The 12,818-nt window shown below is 46.0% G+C and overlaps 1 protein-coding gene and 1 long non-coding RNA gene across 3 annotated transcripts; one reads left to right on the top strand and one right to left on the bottom strand.

The window, feature by feature from the left end:
• The first annotated feature begins 1,192 nt into the window (after positions 1–1,192).
• Positions 1,193–9,584, top strand: LOC127345559 (probable glutathione S-transferase GSTF1). Of its 2 annotated transcripts, XM_051372046.2 has the most exons (3): positions 1,193–1,560; positions 1,682–1,730; positions 1,832–2,388. In XM_051372046.2, exons 1-3 carry the CDS (start codon positions 1,411–1,413, stop codon positions 2,257–2,259), a joined length of 627 nt encoding a protein of 208 aa, XP_051228006.1. In that variant the 5' UTR covers positions 1,193–1,410; the 3' UTR covers positions 2,260–2,388. The 2 variants fall into 2 exon arrangements, 1 of the variants encoding a protein (XP_051228006.1); XR_007878751.2 differs by lacking the exon at positions 1,832–2,388 and adding an exon at positions 8,222–9,584 and having other exon boundaries at positions 1,419–1,730.
• Positions 5,272–6,722, bottom strand: LOC127345561 (uncharacterized). Its single transcript, XR_007878752.2, has 2 exons — positions 5,970–6,722; positions 5,272–5,728 (listed from the first exon to the last, which is right to left on the bottom strand). It is a non-coding gene; the product is annotated as an uncharacterized lncRNA (long non-coding RNA).
• Positions 9,585–12,818: the final 3,234 nt, after the last annotated feature.

The following is a 12,818-nucleotide window of genomic DNA, read 5'->3' as shown; positions in this document are numbered from 1 at the left end:
ACTTTCAGATGAGTAAGCCAGAGCGTGGCCTTAACTTGCCACCTCTTAAAGTGCACACCGGTAAACTTATCCGGTCTCAGTGCATCAGCAAAACCAGCCATTGTTAACTCAGGAAATTGCCTACAATTAGGTTTTTGGATTGTTGGATAATTAGGCACAATTTCCATGATTAATTCCAGAATATTAAGCATGACGACAGTAACTACTAACATGTGAAACTCAAACATACTAGATGTAGTGATCAACATGAACAGTAGCAGAAAGAACAAAGTACAACATCCATCGCTAAACAGATCGAGATATGTCGCACGTACCGATCTGGTGGAGGTGGCGGTGGAGGTGTAGCAGATGATGTCGCAGCAGTAACGTTGTTGATGACAACGTTGTTGACGACAGGAACGACGGATCGAAGTAGATGGCGTTGAAGACGACGGTAGGCAGCACCGCCCGACTTGGACGGAAGGCGACCCGTGATGAAGAGCTTGAGCAGTCGCGCAGAGCGCTTCCCAAAAACCTAATTCGCCCTCTCCCGTACAGGATCGCAAGGACGAGTGGTTCCGGAGACCTGCTCTCCCGTTCGCCGATGCACGTCGGCTCGCGGGATGGAGTAGGCTATGATGGCGGCGCAAGAGAGAGAGGTGGAAACCCTAACTCGTGTATTGGATTAAGGAAAGTCTCGGCTCGAGGCTCAATCCACTCACCACGAGCGCGGCGCGCGTCGTGACGTGTCGAGTCGAGACGAGCGAGCGAGGAGGAGGAGGAGCGCGCGTGTAGCACTCCTATTCTCACTCACTTACTAGTGGTGGAACACCCCACCTTATAAGGTGGTCTAACTTCCTCCCAACTTTCCATGTGGGACTAAACTTCCCACCTCTTGCCACTCCCTAGTGAGCTGCCACCAACTTGGGCTCAAACTCACAAGGCTGCCACTATGTGGGCTTTGAGATTTATAGGAAAACTGAAATCTAATTTGGGCCACTAAAAGTGGGCCCAATATTTCAACACCTACAACCAAGCAGTCGCGTCGTCGTCGCCACACCACACGGAGCTCCGTCATCCAGCACAACACGTCGTCACCGGAACCATCGTCGACTGAGGAGCACTGCTGCCGGCCAGGGACACCTCACGCCTCATCCTCTCCACGCGTCCTTTCATCAATCATGTAATGTGGTTCTATCCATAACAGTTAACCTGCCTGAACTTTCCACAACAGTAGGTAGAACGGCCACCGCGTCCAACTTTTCAGCTACAACAAGTGGCTCGAGTCAAAGCTGCTTAATTTCCTGGCGTGCTCTCTCCTGATTTGCCTGCTCACTAGAAGACTAAACTCGCACGCACTCACCTCCTGCATCCTTCTTCCCACGCCTGTTCATCCTTCAGCCAGCAAAGGGGGCAGAGACCGATCCGCCGATGTCGCCGGTGAAGGTGTTCGGGCCGGCGAAGTCGACTTGCGTGGCTCGGGTGCTGATATGCTTGGAGGAGGTCGGCGCCGAGTACGAGCTGGTGCACGTCCACATCCCCGCCGGCGAGCAGAAGAGCCCCGCGCATGTCGCCCGCAACGTATGTCTGCAGCCGCCACTTCTTTCTTCTATCTAGCGTAGTAATCAAATCTCTGTTTCACCTTGCGCGTCCGAGATAACATGTTTCCAGATCAACGTCTCCATGTATTGGTTTGTTGTAGCCCTTCGGTCAGGTCCCAGCGTTCGAGGATGGCGATCTGGTTCTTTTCGGTGAGTAACAATCAGCGATCTTCATCAATTAATTTCATGGCAAATTGGTCCCAAAAATAATTGTTCGAAAAAAATCAACGGTCTGTTTCTTATCTTAACAGAGTCGCGTGCAATTTCCAAGTATGTGCTTCGCAAACACGCATCTGACTTGCTCAAAGAAAGCAGCGTCACAGAATCTACAATGGTCGACGTTTGGCTCGACGTGGAGTCCCAAAAGTTTGACCCAATCATGTCAGTAATCGCGTTCCAATGCTTCATTGTGCCTATCTTCATGGGAGGCACAACTGACCACAAGATTGTGGAGGAGAGTCTGGAGAAACTGAAGGATGTCTTCCAAGTTTACGAGGCACGTCTGTCTAAATTCAAGTATTTGGCTGGAGATTTCATCAGCCTGGCAGATCTAAGCCATTCACCTATGCTACACTACCTGTTGGCTACACCTCACGCACCGGTGCTAAGTAGATATCCTCATGTGAAGTCATGGATCTCTGGCATAATGGATAGGCCGAGCGTGAAGAAGATCACATAGCTTATCAAGGCATCATGAAAAGAGTAAATTATGTCGATGCATATGGATTGCCTTGTTCTAATAACGGGTCCTACGGGCGCTTTGCCGCGCCTAATATTGTTGGATTTGGCTTTTCTTGCTGTAGAATTATGCTCCTCTCTATTTTTTTTTTGCTACATACAATACATATTTTTTCGATAAAGAAAATACATTAATACCGCAAAGATGCCAATTACACTCACCCTATCCACCAAGATATCAAAAGACATCAAAGATGCACACAAAGAAAAAAAACAAAAGGAGAAATGAAAAACTAAACACTCACATAAGTGACACTCTAACCATCACCAAAGATAACATCCGGGCAGGAAAGAGATTTTTCACAAACAACGCCTCCAAAAAGGAATTAATGCACGAGCATTGTCATCACCTGATTGAATATCTATAGATTTCACCTCGAGAAAGGCCGAGTTTCCAAAACATTGCCTTCAGCAAGGGCACTGCCAAGTACAACCAATACAGACCATACCTTGAGCTTTCACCCTGTAAATAACGATTTGATAGTCAATACCCGGTAAGCACCACCAATATTGCAGTCAACCTATGTTGCCGCTCCTCTTGCCAAGGCCACTACTGCAAGCCATCAACACCCAACACACAGAGGTTTCAAAAAAAAAACACCCAACACACAGGAGAAACATGTATCGCAAGTCTTCATCGCAACCAATACACCTCTCTGCCACATAGATCTCCGATCATATCCACCATGACAATCTTCACTTCTGTCAATACCATGGAAATCAGCGTAGATTTCCGAAAGGAAGACCGGAAATCATCGGCCAGATCGAGGAGGACGATACAAACCAGATTGATGACTTGGTACTCATAGATCAGCGGGGTCAATGACCTTTCTTCATGCCGATCCGGTAGCCCCCATTCCACCAGTCGGCTGTAGAGAAGAAGATGATCCAGGCAGGTTGTGGAGCAGGAGGCAAGCTATATGTCGCACAGTCGGGCTCCAGTCGTCGCTGCACAGGTGGGCTCCTGATCGATCAACCAAGGCCTTCACTGCGCTACTCCGTACGCATTGGCGCTGCACTTCACGACCATGGTCCTGTGGGGCCCAGATCGGACCCGTGCCACCGCCAGCACACCACGCAATTAGTGATCCACGTGGTGGCCGCGGTCGGCAGCATCCGGTGCTCACCTGGGGCTCTTCCCGCTTCATGAGGGCGTCGTCTGGAGCATCTGCTTTAGGCATGGCGATGGTGGTTTCCTCTTTCGCCGAAGGAGTTCTAGTTTTGTGGCTAGTTTGGTAGGTCTCCGACGGTGAGGCATGGCTGCCGGCAAAAACTAGCCCCGACTTCGGTCACGGCGGATGGATGGCGGCGCCTGTTTGTCGCTACCTTGTTGAAAGCATCATTCTTGTAACCTCCGTTTTTCTCGCTCAAGTTGCTCCGGGAGGAAACCCTAGATCTGGGTCCCCCAGATTGGGCGATGGCAACATGTGGCGCTATTCTACCTGCCAAGGGAATCATTTTTCTAGCAGACAATGGCTGGAGGTGGTGCTTACCTATTTCGACAAAAAATAAACTTCTGACCTTAGTGCTGACCTAGAGATGGAAGAACAAAGAGGTTAAAGGACCATACCATTGAAGGAGTAAAAACCGAGACATACTTATAGAAAAAAGGGTAAAAGAGTGCTATGTGGTTTGTAGAAGCACTAGACTAAAAACATTTACTCTACATGAACTATAGATTTTTGAATAGTGAGGGCTTTGGGGGCACGGAAAAATATTCTTTCATTCATGAAACCATCAAGAAACATAATAAGCTTGATTTCTTTGCTATCTCGGAGACAGGGAGATCATACTTCTCGACCCATTTTTTAAATCACCTATCCAAGGGAGGGGGTATTCTAGTGGGCGTCAATTCTTCTAAGCTGCATGTCAAGAACATTGTAACGGGTGAACTTTGTGTCAACTTTCAACTTTCATCAAAATGTGATAATTGGAGTGATCCCTAGTTGTGCTGTATGGAAAGCATAGCAACAAGTTCTTGCTGAGCTTGTCTACTCGCAAAAAAAATGTTTCTGGAGACACTTTCTTACCCATGCTTGGGGGGGGGGGGGGGGGGGGAAGGGGGGTTTGATACTGTACGATGAGGAGGTGAAAATAAGAATGTGAAAAGAATAGGTTGAGTAAGATGAGGACACAATTATTGGTCAAGAAAACTTAAAGGTTTATATCACTGAATACTATAAGAATTTGTTTGGGGTACCAGCACCTAATCATTTTTCTTTAAAAGAAACTGAAACAAATGATATTCCTCAACTATCCGCCTTGCTGTAGTCATGGCAATGCCTTTGAGAGACATAATTAATAAAGTTTGCGGTGGTGGCTTTTCCTCAAAAAAAAGCTGCGGGCTGAAAATTTAAAATGCCAATATATCTTCTTTTGGCCTCAGTTAGATGTGAATGTGAGTCGTATCATACTGCTGGGCTGCTCAGCAGTTCCCCAAGACCTCGCAACCATAGGTTGCAGCCGGCCCAAGTCAAGTTAGATCTAGTTTTTCTCCTCCTCTACTCTGCAATGTCGAGTGCGCAATACCCCTGACAAAAGTATTGGTAGGGTATTAGATAGCCCAATAGGGCTAGCCTTTCTCTTATATATATAGTCTTATATATATATATATATATATATATATATATATATATATATATATATATTGGGTGGTAGCTACGCATAGGCTTAGAACCGTTGGATGTGGTTTTATGATATGTGCTTCCGTTAGAATCTGTTAGTAGTGTCCGTTCGGGCGAAGAGCCGCACCATGCAAAAACTATGAAAAGAAGTTGCCGTGCTCATTCAAAACTTCAAAAAGGTAACCGTGCCGTGTAAATGTTGTCAAATTAGAAAAAAAAAGCATTGCGGCTGACCACCGCACCTTGCTGTTCCAAGTTCAGAAAAAAATAAGAAAAAAGAAACCGACGGTACCACCGCACCGTGCCCGTTCCAAGTAGACAAAAAACTGAAAAAAAAAAATTAAGGGCATCTTAAGTTATTAACCGACACCTATTAACAAAAATAAACACCGTGGGCCGTTCATGTCGACAGAAAAAAGCACTGTGCCACCTGTTTTAGCTAATAACCTGATAGCGCTGTTAAATGATTCCATTAAATCATGTTTGTTTCTGTCGCTCCTTAATCTAATAACGTGGTTGATTCCGGTTGAAATCCTTTGTTTGGCTAGTCGTCCGCTGTAGTTGTGGCTGGTCGCTGCCGCAAGCTGTCCTCTCGCTTCCGTCGCACGCCGGCCACCGTCCCAAGACGTCAGCCGTCGCCGTCCCGAGCCGCCCTCCGTCCGCCGCCGCCGCAAGCTGTCAGCTGCCGCCATCGCCTCTGCAATCTGTCATTGGGCGGCAGCAGGCTTCGCCATCCCCATGTCCATGGCTGCTCGCGCCTTGACATCGCTTGGCCGGCCAGTGCGCCTGCGGAACGAGCCAGTACTAGTTGAGTTTCTGGCGACCAGAGAGGCAGCAAATAAAAAAGGGACAGCTAAACCAAGATGAAATTTGATCGAATAATACCAAGAGCACTAATCAAGGAATAACCAAAAGTTAATCACCATATGGATGAACTGGTTTTTCTTGAGCACAGACAAATTATGCATTTCCATGAGAGAGCAATAAGAATTTTAGGAAGAGAGAGAATGAGGCAGCTCACTCGTACCACTGAATCGGAAACACACTTCCGCCAGGAATTCAATTAGCAAACTGAATCTAGATCGGGAGAACACCATGTACAAGAAAAATCAACAAGGGCCTGATTCCCTCAGACGGTGAAGCAAATCCACCAGAAATTAAAGAGGAGAAACAAGTGCAGATCGATAAGAAAAGACCCAATTTGATGCCGAAGCTGGCCGTCGCGATTCTCTCCGCTGCGTTCTTAAGCACGGCCCTCTCCATGTCAACCAGTGTTGGCTCGCTCCGCCGCCGCCATGAACCCCAGCCGTGCCGTGCGCGTCATGCGCGGCTACAACCCAACCATCCCGGCGGCCGACCGCATCGGAGCAGACTACACGTGCGGGGCGGCGCTGGACGGTCGGAGGCATGGCGCACGGGGTGGCCGGGAAAGGAAGCAGACTACCCATGGAGGGACAGGGCGGGCACTCGTGCTCCAGCCACGCTAACGCACCGTTGACCACCAACACAACCATCCCCGCGCCCAGCCACCGCGTGGAGTGGCCCTGGCAGCCCAGAACTCATCCGGCCGAGGGACTGGTTGCCGGCCCTGCTCCTCCTCTACGGCGCGCGATGCTGTCCTCAATCTCCACCGCCGCGCGGAATAAGCGGCACGGGCATCCGTGGTGGAAATCGCTGGCCGGGGCGCACGGGGAAAATCGGCCGGCGCGCGGAGCTGGCCTGGAGAACCGCTCGAGCCTACCTTTAATACCGCCTGGTGCTCCTCCCGGTAAGAGCAGAGGAGGATTACCGTAGGGAGAGGGCCAAGCCAGAGCAGGTAGACCCGCAGCGCAACCGCACAGCTTGAGGTTGGAGACGAGGCACGCGGTCAACCACCGCGTCAGCCTACCGCAGCTCGGCCCAAGGAAAATCTCTGCCGCAGCGCGTTGCATCCACCGCTGCCGCGCCTGGACGGGGCTAGGACCCGCCGGTGGTGAGGAATCTGAGAGGTCGAGGCGTCGGGCATGGATTTACAGGCGGCGCCGGTGGGCTGGGCAATAGCGACGGTGCTTGAGGCGCGTGCGGCGCAGGACGCGGACGACGGAGGACTGGGACTGGGGACGGCAGCAGTCTGTTCGAATCATGGTGAGGCTTCTGGATCAGGCGAAAGTGCTGCGGCGGGGGGGGGAGGAAAGAGAGGACGACACGCAGGTGGTCCACGGCGGAGAGAAAAAGGCAAACACCTACGGTGGAGAGATGAAAAGTGCCTAACGGATGACCGTAACGGTGTCAAGTACATCTACGGTTGAAAATACCCTATAGAGATGATGAATGGTTAGATGATGGTGCATAGCTACACCCCATGGTAGCCCACTATTTTCCATATATATATATATATATATATATATATATATATATATATATATATATATATATATATATATATATATATATATATATATATATATATTAGTACAGGGTATAAATACATGCATATGTATACACATACAATCTATACAATGTAATGTTTATCACCCTCCCTCAATCTCAATTGTGCCATGTACTTGCACTTACACAACGTAAACTATGGTAACGGAAGGGGTTTGGTGAATATGTCAGCTAACTGATCCTTGGAGGAGATGAAACGTATCTAAAGCAACTTCTGAGCAACCCGTTCTCTGACAAAGTGAAAATCAACCTCTATATGTTTGGTACATGCATGAAACATCGGGTTGGCAGAAAGAAACGTTGCTCCAATATTGTGACACCACAGTATGGGTGACTGACGTTGAGAAACTCCAAGTTCACCAAGCAAAGCATGTATCCAAATCAACTCAGCAGTAGCGGACCAATGAGAACTCCAAGGGGCATGTAGAAGTTGATAACGAAGTATACGCTATGATACCATATTAGATTGCTGCACTAGCCAAGTTTTCTAAAAGTTCGAACTGTTGGAAAGGGCTAGGCTATATATTTTAACACTTCCCGTCACGTCTAGGCTGGACAAACGGGAAGACACTAGACGTGGGTAATCGGGGCCTGCAACTATTCATAGTTGAATAAATAGTGCGTTAGCCGGGGTTTGAACTTGGCTCTGATACCATGACAAAAGTATTGGTAGGGTATTGGATAGCCCAATAGGGCTAGCCTCTCTCATATATAGTAGTACAGGGTACAAATACATGCCTACGTATATACATACAATCTATACAATGTAATGTTTATCAACCCCCACCTAGAGCTATCATTCCTGTTAATTGCACGACAAAACCTTAACCAATTTTTTGTTGCTTCTGATAGGTTTCATGTCATACTAGGTCATGGACGCTTCAAAAACTGCAAACGGATGCCGAGCTACATGTAGCTTTTTATTTTTTAAAATTTGGAATCATAGTTTTAAGTTTTAAAAAAATCTAAAAAAATCTTGGATGTGGACAATGAAGAAATTTACAAACGTGTAAAATCTCAATGTGAAATTTTTTGTATTGTAGACTACACATAAATGATAAAATCTGACAGGTTTTATAGTTTTGTGCACTATTCACTATTCTTCCACATATTTGTCATTTTTTGTAGCCTAAAGTAATAAGAATTTCACATTCAGATTTTGCATGTTTGTAGATTCCATCATTGACTACATCTAGGATTTTTTAAATTTTTTTAAAACTTCAAAATATGATTTTCGATTTTTAAAAAATAAAAAGTTAGATGTAGCTCGGCCTCTATTTATCCATTCACGCTCGTTCAACTTGCTTGGGAGTTCGGACTGCTCATGCACATGCAGTACTATACATTTGGTAGCTAGCCAATTCTAACGGATAACTTTGTCGCTGAATGAGTGGATGACACGACTCAGCTCTCCGGCAGCAGACGATCAGAGATTAAATGCCTAATCGCGGACTTGCTCTACGTCCTGCCAGCAAGTTTTTGCGAACTCTGCACTCCGCGCTCACGTCGGCCGCTACGATTTCGTGTCAAAGTTAATGGCATCCTGATGATGCAAGTTCATCCCGAAGCATGCAGAAGCAGATTCAGATGATTAAAGATATGGCGCCTTGAGCAGCATGATCTGTCCGCGTGACACTGGAGGCCGTAGGTCTCGCGGTCCTGGCTCGCGAATCATGTGAAGACACGACGAATCTGTTTGTGAGGGGAGGAAGATTCAGATAAGGAAAAAAGAGGAGACGATCACATCATCATCATCATCAATCTGATCATTTCATGGCTGACACCGGACGCTGGCGTCGTCTTGGGCCGTCACCACCATCCCATCCGTCGGCGATGTCCCCCGTCGCATGGCCATCGACACCGGGGACTGGCCGGATGGCCCTGACCACCTTCTTCTCCGATCTACTCACCGTCTCTTTCTGTGAACTGGCGGGCGGTTCGTCGTTCAACTCGTCGATGTGCACCGGTGAACAATAATCTTGCCGATTTCCCAGAGAAAGCACGGCAGCGGTTGGCCTCATTTTATTTTGCACTAATTAAAGTAAAATTCTGGCACTTTCCGAAAAAAATGAGGTTTCTGCTGTAGCCAGAACGAGGTGAATAGTAGTGCTTGTTATAAAAGCGACAAGCAAATAACGAAGAACGAAACAAGAACACACGCAGGGGACACAAGATTTAACGTGGAAAACCCCTTCCAACACAGAAGGGGAAAAAACCACGGCGCCAAATAAAACTTCACTATATCCGGAGGTGTTTACAAACGCCGTGGGTTATCTTATAATCTGATAAACCCTAGCCGACGGCTTACAAGATGTATATATAGGCGGTGCCAACGATCCGTACCGTACCGCGGGGCCAAGCCTCCGGCGACGGGCCTCGCTCCGCTCGTCAGAAGTTAGCCTCCCTTTAGTATATGAATTTGGATCACAATACAACAAACTCCACCTTGAGACAAATTCCATCTTGTAGCATGAACTTCAACAATCTCCTGAACAACAAAAGAAAAACACTTGCTGACGCCAACAGCCACTTGGGCTAAACAGTTATACCAACCAAGCTCGAGCAAAGCTCAAACTTGGAAACAGGAACTGGCTTTGTCATTATATCAGCAGGATTATCATGAGTACTTATCTTGTATACCTTCAGTTTACCTTGAGCAACAATGTCGCGAATATAATGGTACTTGATATCAATGTGCTTTGTCCTCTCGTGGAACATTTGATCTTTAGTAAGGTATATTGCACTTTGACTGTCAGAAAACAAGTTAATGCAAGAATCATCTCCACAAAACTCAGCATACAAACCTTTCAACCAAACAGACTCTTTGCCAGCTTCATTAATTGCTATATATTCTGCTTCGGTTGTAGATTGGGCAACAACAGATTGTAACGTTGCCTTCCAACTCACAGCACATCCACCAACAGTGAACACATAACCTGTGAGGGATCTTCTCTTATCCAAATAGGCAGCAAAATCTGAATCCACATAGCCAACGAGTCCCTCACCGGTCTTGCCAAACTTCAAGCAAGCTTTGGATGTGCCACGAAGGTACCTGAAAATCCACTGAACAGCTTTCCAATGTTCTTTACCAGGATCAGCAAGGTATCGACTGACCAAACTTATAGCATAGGATAAATCAGGACGAGAACAAACCATGGCATACATCAAGGAACCAACAGCACTAGAATATGGAACTCGAGACATGTACTCAATATCTTCATCAGTACTAGGACATTGCAATGCTGACAATTTGAAGTAAGAAGCAATTGGTGTACTAACAGACTTTGCATCATGCATATTAAAACGATGAAGAACTTTCTGAATGTAATTATGCTGACTAAGAAATAACACACTAGATCTTCTGTCTCTTGTAATTTCCATACCTAGTATTTTCTTAGCAGCACCAAGATCCTTCATCTCAAACTCACTACTTAACTGTGACTTTAAAGTAGTGATCTCTTTCTTGCTCTTGGCAGCAATCAACATATCATCAACATATAACAGCAAGTATATTGGTGATCCATTAACAAACTTGATATAAACACAACTATCATACTTAGATCTCTTAAACTCATGTGCAAGCATAAATGAATCAAACCTTTTGTACCACTGTCTTGGAGACTGTTTCAAACCATAAAGGGACCTCTTCAACTTGCAAACAAGATCCTCCTTACCAGGCACAACAAAACCTTCAGGTTGGTCCATGTATATCTCCTCCTCAAGTTCACCATGCAGAAAAGCAGTCTTTACATCTAGCTGCTAAAGCTCAAGATCACGCATAGCCACAATACCAGAGAATGCACGAATGGAACTATGCTTCACAACCGGAGAGAATACATCATTATAATCAATACCTGGAATTTGGCTGAAACCTTTTGCTACTAACCTTGCCTTAAACCTCGGAGGCTCATTAGGAGACAAACCTTCCTTTCTTTTAAATATCCACTTACAGCGGACAACCTTCTTTTGTTTAGGCAAGGGCACAATATCCCATGTGCCATTCTTGTCAAGCGATTGCATCTCCTCTTGCATAGCAGAAATCCACTTCACGTGGTCAACGGATGCAACGGCCTCAGTATATGTAGCAGGTTCAGTATCATGCTCCACCTGTTCAGCACAACTCAAAGCATGATGAACAAGATTACATTCTTCAATTAAACGAGGACGTGGACCTTTGTTACGCCTCGGTCTATCAGCAGCAATGGAACTATTTATTTGCTGCAAAACAGGTGGTGAGTGCTGAACAAGAGTGTCATTTTCAGCAACATCATTTTGTTTCTCCTCCACGTGCTCCACCTGCACGCTAATCCTCTGTTGTTCATCATCAGAATTATCAGAAAAATCAACAGCATCAATAACATCTGTAGATGAACTCTTATAAAACATGATAGCCTCATTAAAGACTACATTCCTGCTATGCAAAACTTTCTTAGTTTCAGGATTCCATAACTTATATGCCTTAACTCCTGAACCATAACCAAGAAACACACACTTAACAGCCCTGGGCTCTAGCTTTCCATTATCAACATGAGCATAAGCAGTGCAACCGAAAACTCTCAACTGTGAATAATCAGCAGGTGAACCAGACCATACCTCAATAGGAGTTTTCTTATCAAGCGGAATGCAAGGTGACCTGTTTATCAAGTAACAAGCAGTGGAGGCTGCTTCAGCCCAGAAACGTCTATGCATACCAGCATTAGATAACATGCAGCGAGCCTTGGAGATGATGGTTCTGTTCATCCTCTCCGCCACACCATTCTGTTGAGGAGTGTATGGGATGGTGTGGTGCCTGACAATGCCTTCGTCGCTGCAATAATCATTGAAAACAGCAGAACAAAACTCCATGCCATTGTCAGTACGAAGCAATTTAACTTTCTTTTCTGTTTGCTTCTCTACCATAACTTTCCACTTTCTAAAAGCATCAAACACATCAGATTTATGTTTCAGAAAGAAAGGCCACACTTTTCTGGAGTAATCATCTATGATAGTAAGCATGTAATTTGCACCACCAAGAGAAGTCTTGCGGGAAGGTCCCCACACATCAGCATGCACATAATCTAATATCCCTTTGGTGGTATGAACGGAAGCATTGAATTTAACTCTTTTATGCTTTCCAAAACAGAACTCAAACTTACTCAAATTGCAGCCATCTAGCAGGTCTCTCCTGTGTAATTCTGTCATGTCATGTTCACTCATATGTCCAAGACGCATATGCCACAGATTAGTTTTACCAGGTTCATCAGGAATAACAGCAGCAGCAATACCAGACAAAGTGCTACTTCTAAGAACATATAACTTTGCAGAATTCATATCACCAATCATGTGAACGAGAGAACCTTTTGATACCTTCAGAACTCCGTGAGAACCGGAGTGTTTGTACCCGTCAACATCAAGAGTACTGAGAGAGATCAGATTTCTGGCCATGCCAGGTATGTGTCTCACATCTGTC

Source organism: Lolium perenne, chromosome 3 (genome assembly GCF_019359855.2).
Source record: "Lolium perenne isolate Kyuss_39 chromosome 3, Kyuss_2.0, whole genome shotgun sequence".
In the NCBI taxonomy this organism is placed as follows: Eukaryota; Viridiplantae; Streptophyta; class Magnoliopsida; order Poales; family Poaceae; genus Lolium; species Lolium perenne.
This window is presented reverse-complemented; position numbering and strand designations above follow the sequence as displayed.

What these genes read in the sequence shown, in the direction of transcription:
- LOC127345559 (XM_051372046.2), top strand. Translation starts at nt 1,411, where the DNA reads ATGTCGCCGGTGAAGGTGTTCGGGCCGGCGAAGTCGACTTGCGTGGCT. An exon ending in CCGCGCATGTCGCCCGCAAC is followed by an intron (nt 1,561 to 1,681) that starts GTATGTCTGCAG and finishes GGTTTGTTGTAG; the next exon opens with CCCTTCGGTCAGGTCCCAGC. An exon ending in TGGCGATCTGGTTCTTTTCG is followed by an intron (nt 1,731 to 1,831) that starts GTGAGTAACAAT and finishes TTATCTTAACAG; the next exon opens with AGTCGCGTGCAATTTCCAAG.